The sequence below is a fragment of the Palaemon carinicauda genome, chromosome 3 (genome assembly GCF_036898095.1).
Source record: "Palaemon carinicauda isolate YSFRI2023 chromosome 3, ASM3689809v2, whole genome shotgun sequence".
Lineage (NCBI taxonomy): Eukaryota > Metazoa > Arthropoda > Malacostraca > Decapoda > Palaemonidae > Palaemon > Palaemon carinicauda.
The window spans coordinates 153356570-153366569 of NC_090727.1; the positions used below are offsets into that span (position 1 = coordinate 153356570).

A 10000-nucleotide genomic window follows, 5' to 3' on the forward strand; every position below is an offset into this window, starting at 1 on the left:
ATATTTAGGTTGGCTATTAACTGAGATGTATATACTGGAGGGTTTGCTTTTAACTGAGTTAACTGAGATGTGTATATTGAAGGGTTTAGTAACTGAGATGTATATATTTAGGCTGGCTATTAACTGAGGTGTATATATTGAAGAGTTGGCTATTAGCTGATGTATATATTGAAGGGTTTACTATTAACTGAGATGTATATATTGAAGGGTTTGTTATTAAACTGAGGTGTATATATTGAAGGGTTTGCTTTTAACTGAGTTAACTGAGATGTATATATTGAAGGGTTTGCTTTTAACTGAGGTGTATATATTGAAGGGTTTGGTATTAACTGAGATGTATATATTGAAGGGTTTGTTATTAACTGAGATGTATATATTGAAGGGTTTGTTATTAACTGAGGTGTACAGTATATATTGAAGGGTTTGGTATTAACTGAGGTATATATGTGTTTACATATATATATATATATATAAAGAGAGAGAGAGAGAGAGAGAGAGAGAGAGAGAGAGAGTTTTCCACTAAACTGAGATGTATACATATGAAGATCTGTTCTTAACTGAGATATATACATAGGAAGATTTCTCTTAACCGAGATGTATACATCAAAGGTTTTGCTCTTAATCAAGGTTATATACATGAGAGGAGCTGCTCTTAACTAAGATATATACATAGGAAAAAATGTCTCTTAACTGACATGTATACATCTGCATATGTGTCCTTAACTGAGATATTAAGATTTAAGATATACTGTATAAAGTTAAAGAAGCTGTCCAAAGCGAATTAAGAAAAGTTAATGACAAAAAATAAATCAATCAGGAGGCTGATGGCATGGAAATCCTATTTATCCACCCCTCCTCTCAATCTGTAATTATGAATATTATGGAAAACGGAGGAAAGGAAAGAATGCTAGAACTTGGTGTAAAGGCCTCAATGGGACCCACTGTTACTTGCATAAGGAATGAAGTCGTTATGGGCGAGAATGCAAATGAATAACATTGAATTTCGACCTTACGGGTTGGTAGTAGTGAGGGGGGGATGAAAGTGCTATTCTTGTTTTATTTATTATTAGATAAAGAAATTGGGGGAAAAATTAATATAAGGAATAAACAAAATGATAATTGATAAATGATATAAATAAATTATGGTGATTATAGGTAACAATTATAATTTAATGACTGTTTAATAATAATAATAATAATAATAATAATAATAATAATAATAATAATAATAGTGTATTACCATCTTAACTTATGATAATAATAATAATAATAATAATAATAATAATAATAATAATAATAATAATAAGAGTAATGTATTATCATTTTAACTTATCAAATAATAATAATAATAATAATAATAATAATAATAATAATAATAATAATAATAATAATAAGAGTAATGTATTACCATCTTAACTTATAATAATAATCAATAATAATAATAATAATAATAATAATAATAATAATAATAATAATTTCGGCAAAACCAATTGAGTTTTAATGATAATTCTACAAAATAAAAATTTATCATTAAATAAATATTTATAAGAAAAATCCTAATAAACTTTTTTATCTCTCAAAATTTCATCAATATTCGTAAAAATAAATAAATAAATAAATAAATAATAACAATAATAATAATAATAACAATAATAATAATAATAATAATAATAATAATAATAATAATAATAATAATAATTAACAAAGCCCCATTTTCCTTGAAATAATTCCCTCATTGGCACCTCAACAATTTCGGGGGGTTTTCCAATGATGACCCATGCGCTGTTTACCCCTAAACTCATTTCCATAACAAAGCGGATGTGACCTTTCCATCCTGTGGCCATACGGGCGAAGGTCACTGACCTTGACACGGATGTTCCTATCAGAGAGATAAATGTAGTTAGTGAGAATCTATTAATATTATTATTATTATTTTAAAATGGGTGGCTCCAAAATATAATTGTTTTCCAGTTTTCTGGGTGTTACTGTGAGGCTAAGTATGTAGCTGTGAGTTTGAGTCCATAGCTACCTGCTGTACAAATCTAGGATTAATGTGTCCTGGCACAAGACTATACAAAAGTGTGGGGTGCTTATATACACACTTGTGTACACGACCCGTCAAATATTATGTCTAAATATTTAGAATGTTAGACACACACGCACACGTACACAACACACATTCAACCCTTCCCAACCCCCCCCCCCCCTTTCCTCATTACAACTCACTGGTTAGGTAATTTGTGAAATAGTGTGGTTTCTGAGCGTACCTCTCTGGGGTACCTCCCGCTCACAAGGATATGACTATTCCCTCTCACCCTGAGCGTGACAAGATATATATATATATATATATATAGGGTTCGATCTCAGTATGAGGTGGAAATTTATTTCTATTAGAGCAAGATAATGTGTTGATTTTCATCCATATATATATATATATATATAGGGTTCGATCTCAGTATGAGGTGGAAATTTAATTTCTATTAGAGCAAGATAATGTGTTGATTTTCATCCATATATACATATATATATATATATATATACTGTACATATATATATATATATATATACTTATATGTGTGTGTGTGTATATCTATATGTGTGTATTCAAATAGGCCATATATTTTAATACAATAACGTCTGGATTCTCTTACCAACCTCGGGATCAGAGTCTCGAGGCGAAATCACTCAAAGACAAAGGCATCTGAACATCTGACTGGCCGGGAATCGAACCCTGGTCCAAGATACTCGTATGACAGTGACTGCGCCAGGAAGAGAATCCAGACATCAATGTATTAAAATATATGGCTTATTTGAATATGAAAAACACCTCTAAATGTGCAAAATTTATCATATATATATATATATATATACATATATATATATATATATATACTGTATATATATATATATATATATAGATATATATATGTATATATATATATATATATACTGGTATATATATATATATATATATACAGCCTCCATATTAAAGTCTCGTTTATCGCTCAACCAATGTAGTCACTGATGAAGAGTCATGAGGTGATTCGAAACAGCACACACACATATATGTGTATATCTTTCTGTCTGATTAGAATATTGACGAAACCGTCTGACCAAAAGAATATCAATAAATATTGGAGAGGAATGAACCTGCATTTTCATATAAAACCAACTACATTCTCGAAATACTTCTGCCACTTCGTTAGATTGAGGGCGCCAAAGTCCCGCAAAGCAACTAGAACAAACTATTACTCGAGAAACTGATACTAAATATATCAGAGACCCCAGGGGAGATGAGTAAACTGGGTCTTTTCCAAAGATGGTCTGAATCCTTATTTAAACATACACAAAAATCCATAAAATAAAGTAAGTTTCTCTATACTTCTCTATGTGTAACAACTATGATCTATGAATAGCAAACTCCACGTTTGGACTGAGTAGCTTCTACGCAGAACTAACCTCATAAGCAACTGGTCCTAAAAAGGTACACAGGATGCTTGTATATCAACCTTTACTCGTTATACATTTATTGTAACAATATCGGTGTACTAGCTTTTGTCTAGAAGGATCTAGAGGCTGAAGCCTATAACAATAGCCCCATCCTAGAAGGATAGAAGGATCTAGAAGCTGAAGCCTATGGCCATAGCCCCATCATTGCTATTGATGTAAGATCTTTCGTGCAATGCTTTAGATTCTAGGATTTTCTGGAAGTGTCCGTAAGTGCGGAGTCAAGGCAAACTCTGACTTGAAGTTAACAAAAAGCCTTCATAGATATTCCTAATAGTTGATGACTATCAAAGGAAGAATTCTGAGCCTGTGCAGTAAGAGCATATGGAGGTGTAGGCAGTAATTATAGCTGTCGTGAAGCATTGTAAACGTTGTAGAGTTCGTGCAGTAAGTACAAGTTGTGGCGTAACCTGTTATTTAAGCTTTCTGGAAGTATTGTAAATGCTGTAGAGGCTAGGCTGTAAGTTTAAGTGGTGTTATACCCAAAATGGCACTTGGGTCTTAACTCTGTTGAATAAGTCATGATTGAGTTCAAATTTGACGAAATTTCCCATCAAGAAAGATGATGGATTACTGGAGTTTAGATTCAAAGTTGGGCTATTTCAACTAGGTCCACCAAAGTTTCACATTGCTTGGCTTTTAAATGATGAAAATTTATCTCAACACACCTATAGAAGCAACACTGAGATGGCTCCAACATTGTCCTAGCAGATAAACCACGCTCTATAACATCTCACGTGCAACTTAGCTGGTTTTTCATATCATCTGACTACAAAAGTCATAAAATATTATTTGAACTAGATGTAACGATAACAGATTTCAGTTCTACATTTTTCCATCCTCCCACTAAACTTTCAAAACAAGTCAATATATAATAAAAGGAAATATTCACGACAGGTGGATGTTTAAGAGGATCTGGATGCTCGCAGTGCCCAAAAACACGATACACCCTGGATCCAGATGGCGAGATGCTGTGCTGTCCGGGATGCTCGGCTGCTGTCCTTTACCATGGACTGAATCCATCAGCCTGGTGTGTCTGCTCCATGGGTGAGTGGGACTTGGTCATTAAGTTGAGAAATAAAGTTTATAATGTATCAGATCAGCCATTATTCATGCTAATGTTAATATTACCAATGTCAATAATACTGGAGGAAAGATCTGTTTCCAGTTGTATCTGCTTGTGCGCAAGATATTTAGAAATGTTACATATGGCTTTTTAATGAAATTATGTGCTGGATGGCTTTTACGCCGACTAAGATTTAATTACATTTAGAAATGTGCACTTGCTCATTTCTTTTCTGACTATGGTACAGGCATAAGCTCTGGGAACTATTACCTTTTCCTTATCTGAAATGATATCAGTAACAGCTGGAGTAGTACCAATAGCAGTAGAAATCAAATTAACTCATCAATAGAAAATTAATAAATTTCTACTCCCACTCTTGGCAGACACAACATTCCCCAGTGGAGCGGATTCCAAACCTATGAAGTTCCCAGATGGGTCCTCTTCTCGGAGTCCCATAATCACAAGTGGTGGGGGAGGTTCACACAATGCCTACTCTGGTTATGGCTATGTCCACGGGAACAGTGGGACAGCGAATACAAAGCTAGACGATGCCCTTTATATCATCAATAATGGCAGTAAGTACAAGGATTGCCATCTGACCATACGTGGGGACAGTTTCATTGGTAACAAATTCACTCTAAATCCATAGACAAATATAATGTTGAGTGGTTCATGTTTACAGGTGGTTCAGAATATTCTGGTCTTATACCAGTATGGTTTTTTGTTCTAAGAACAGCAGACGATTATGATTCCTTGTAGTTGCCAGAAGAAGAGAAGCTGCAGGCTCTAATACAAGAGCTTTATACGTAATATGAAATACTGAAAGCTGAAAATAAACCATCTGCTTTTAGTGATTTTTAAAACATTGAAAATTTATCACTTATTGACTTACTAATTATGTCTAAAATAAATCAATAATATTAATTCCTTATCAAAAGCAACATGACCACTACGAAATCTCTACGTTTTCCATTTCTTCTTTAAAATCTACAGAACTATCATTAAATACACCACAATCTTTAACTTTACCCTAATCGCTAACACTGTTTTATTCTATCCCGGCAGACATTAGGGACAGAGCAGTTTCAGGCGCAGTGCACCAAGCCATCACCCTCATGGCTGACACGATCGAGGAACTCAACTTGAGAATCACTCGCCTTGAGGATATCATCTTACACTCAGGAGCAGGTATGTTACTATAACGGTTCTTCACTTGATAGACGATAAGCTTGACTGTTCAAATGTCTTCACTTATCCAAGGTTCGGTTGGGGGGCCAATGAGAGTTAAACTAGTTGGAGCAAGAGCTGGTACCATACGTTAAGTTAGATTAAGTTTAGAAGCCTTCAGTTTTAAGGTTGCACACTGCGTGTAACTCCTCTGCAGGTTTACCAGGAGGATTTTCTCGTCAAACACATTATACGTTACAATCTGCATCTTATTCCTTCTAATGATATACATCAATATTCTCCAATACCTTCCGCTTTTCCTGAATCTCTAACTTCTTTACGATCACCTCAAAGGCCATCAAGGGCAGAACATAGACCGCGTGGGATCGGCCGCAGTGACAACGACCTCCTCTGAGGTAGCGTCTGGGACAGCACCTTCTTCGCCTACTGGAGGAAGGCCTTGCTCCGCCAAGAACTTCACCAGGATAAGGAATTCCTGCTACTACGTCTCTGCCTGGAAGGATCATCGTGTCGTGTGGGAGGTGAGTTCTCTGCATGAAGGACTCGATTCCTTTCGTGTCTTGAGCTAATGGCTGCCTTCTCAGTGTGTCAATTATCCTTGTTGTGTCTTTAGGTGTAAATGATTTACCCTATTCAGTGTTTATGAAAATATAGAAATATTATTTGTCTTCTTTTATATATAGAAATTACAATAAATTTCCATACTAAACAATAATTTCAGCTCAATTACTTTAATGCAGCCTTCTATAATTTTCAACCTACAAACTCCCAAAAATAGCATCACATCAAAAGTGTTAAAAAACGAGATTAAAATTGAGACAATAAAGGATGACCATGAAACAAGAAATTTTCAAGAATACAAAGTCCTATTGACAATCAGAAAAACCTTCATCATACACTTTATCAATCTATTCCTGAATATGCTTGCCTCTTTTTATGTGTCCCTTACTTTACTTGCTAATTTTTGTTCGCTTCATGTTCTTCGACGTCTTATAAAGTACTAGCTTCTTAAAGTTATTCCTCAAGTTACTTGCACTTTTTTTGTATGTTCTATATTACTTTATTTTTTTTCTCAGAGTTAATTCCCTTTTGAGAAGTTCCCTCTTGTGTTATGCAAGTTACAAGTCCTTACTAAATCACGCGTACAATTTCAGAAAGCCAGCAAGATCTGTGAGGACATGGGAGCCAAGCTCGCAGAACCTATTGGCACTGCAGATTTTGATGAGCTGTCCCAGTACCTCTCCCTAGACAAGACAACCACTGGTAAGTTGGCCGTATAAAACTAAAATGCAGAACCATGTGTTTTCTTTTGAATCAAGCTTTGGATTTTTATCTAGCTTTTGTTTGCCTTTCGTACTATGTGTTTTAATTTTCCACGAGGTTGGGCTGGACCTGGAGGGCCATGTTGTCTCTTCATGACTCAAGTTTCTTACTGCATTCTAGCAATATAATACATGATTCTGAAACTGTTTGGCCCAATTAGGTACACACTTTACATTAATACCTTTGGTAGATAGCTCTGCCGAACAGTAAAGTTCATGGTTTTCGAGGTAAGTTGTGTCATCTAATGTCACTCTTCATACCGATTTTCATAAGCGCCAAAGCCCTCCCTGAAGCTCTCACCAGACCTTTTGGGTATTGACATACTTTTTCTTCCTCTTCATTTAAAGTATATTGATTTTCAGTATATCAGACTCAACACTAAGTAAATGACTAACAATGAGATGCATTATGTGCCTCAAAACATTCACCTAAGTTAATTCTTTGTCTAAGTATTATTCTTAGTTCTAGAAGTAGCGTTGTATCTAACTTAGCATTAAACTTAGGCCTCAATTCTATATCTATACATAGTTTCATATCGATTTATCGTTTCTCTCAGGGTTTAGCTACTGGTTAGGCGGCATATATCTCGGATCACCGTGGCTCTGGTCCTACGCTGGGACACCCGTGAACTTGAGCTCGGCCTACTGGATCGGAGTCGACTCCAGCGGTAAGACCGTATCGCCAGGCGACCCAGCCCCTGGAAGATGTCTCGCCTTCTCTTACCTAACCAGTTCTAAGAACTACTACTTTGCTGCGGATCAGTGCGGTTACGAAAAGTTCTACATCTGCGAGCTTCTAGAAAAATCGCACAGGCGTGTTTAGTCAAGTGTCTTTCCTAATCATATTATTTGTATCACAAAATTCACTGCGTGAAACACCAAAGATGGCACACAACTTGCAGTTAATGCTTCACGAACTCCTACGTGGAACATCCACTTGCACAGTCTTCAAATAGTTTGAAGTTAAATGAATGTTTATGAACTAATATGTATAAGCCTCACACCAGGGCATTCCATGCAAAAATCCTATTTATTTGGCATGATGTTTCCAAGTTTACCCCTAAGAAAATTATTTGAACAATATATTCTATAGTTTTAATTAATTTATTTTAAGGCCAAATTTCTGTTGGCCTAAATGTGTAATAGACCTAAAGGATATGTTTTGGATAAAGGTTAACTGTAGTTGTGTTTGTTGATTATCCTTAAGTTTCCCCACATATACAACAGAAATGGAAACTGAATAATTTGATGGAAAAGGAAAGTATGAAATAAATCAACATAACCTAACCCAGCCAACCTAACCAACACTGACACAACCAACCTAAACTACACTGACAAAACCAATCTAACCTGCACTGACTTAACCTACTCTACATTGATCAAACAATGCTACCCTACACTGACAAAGCCAAGCTCCCCTACACTAACCAAATCAACCTAACCTACACTGACACAACCAACCTAAACTACACTGACAAAACCAATCTAACCTACACTGACTTAACCTACTCTACACTGACCAAACAAAGCTACCCTACACTGACAAAGCCAAGCTCCCCTACACTAAGCAAACCAACCTAACCAACACTGACGCAACCAACCTACCCTACAATGACCAAACCAACCTAACTTACACTGACTTAACCTACTCTACACTGACCAAACAAACCTACCCTACACTGACAAAACCAAGCTCCCCTACACTAACCAAACCAACCTAACCTTCACTGACGCAACCAACCTACCCTACAATGACCAAACCAACCTAACTTACACTGACTTAACCTACTCTACACTGACCAAACAAAGCTACCCTACACTGACAAAGCCAAGCTCCCCTACACTAAGCAAACCAACCTAACCAACACTGACGCAACCAACCTACCCTACAATGACCAAACCAACCTAACTTACACTGACTTAACCTACTCTACACTGACCAAACAAAGCTACCCTACACTGACAAAACCAAGCTCCCCTACACTAACCAAACCAACCTAACCTTCACTGACGTAACCAACCTAAACTACACTGACCAAACCAACCTAACTTACACTGACTTAACCTACTCTACACTGACCAAACAAAGCTACCCTACACTGACAAAACCAAGCTCCCCTACACTACCCAAATCAACCTAACCTACACTGACACAACCAACCTAAACTACACTGACCAAACCAACCTAACCTACACTGACTTAACCTACTCTACACTGACCAAACAAAGCTACCCTACACTGACAAAACCAAGCTCCCCTACACTACCCAAACCAACCTAACCTACACTGACACAACCAACCTAAACTACACTGACCAAACCAACCTAACTTACACTGACTTAACCTACTCTACACTGACCAAACAAAGCTACCCTACACTGACAAAACCAAGCTCCCCTACACTACCCAAACCAACCTAACCTACACTGACACAACCAACCTAAACTACACTGACAAAACCAATCTAACCTACACTGACTTAACCTACTCTACACTGACCAAACAAAGCTACCCTACACTGACAAAACCAAGCTCCCCTACACTACCCAAATCAACCTAACCTACACTGACACAACCAACCTAAACTACACTGACCAAACCAACCTAACCTACACTGATCTAACCTACCCTACACTGACACAACCAACCTAAACTACACTGACCAAACCAACCTAACCTACGCTGCCCTATTCTACCCTACACTGACACAACCAACCTAAACTACATTGATCCACCCAACCTACGCTGCCCTATCCTACCCTACACTGACACAACCAAGCTAAACTACATTGATCCACCCAACCTACGCTGCCCTATCCTACCCTACACTGACACAACCAAGCTAAACTACACTGACCAAACCAACCTACGCTGCCCTATCCTACCCTACACTGACACAACCAACCTAAACTACAT

The 10000-nt window shown here is 36.7% G+C and overlaps 1 protein-coding gene across 1 annotated transcript in view; it reads left to right on the plus strand.

Moving 5' to 3' along the window:
* Positions 1-8152, plus strand: part of LOC137637967 (uncharacterized) — a 9092-nt gene extending 940 nt beyond the window's left edge. Inside the window, exons 2-7 of the mRNA XM_068370072.1 lie at positions 4405-4554; positions 4957-5148; positions 5639-5761; positions 6095-6282; positions 6916-7024; positions 7641-8152. Of these exons, the coding sequence (XP_068226173.1) occupies positions 4405-4554; positions 4957-5148; positions 5639-5761; positions 6095-6282; positions 6916-7024; positions 7641-7906 (1028 nt within the window). The 3' untranslated portion in view covers positions 7907-8152. The remainder of the gene's footprint in view (positions 1-4404; positions 4555-4956; positions 5149-5638; positions 5762-6094; positions 6283-6915; positions 7025-7640) is intronic.
* Positions 8153-10000: the final 1848 nt, after the last annotated feature.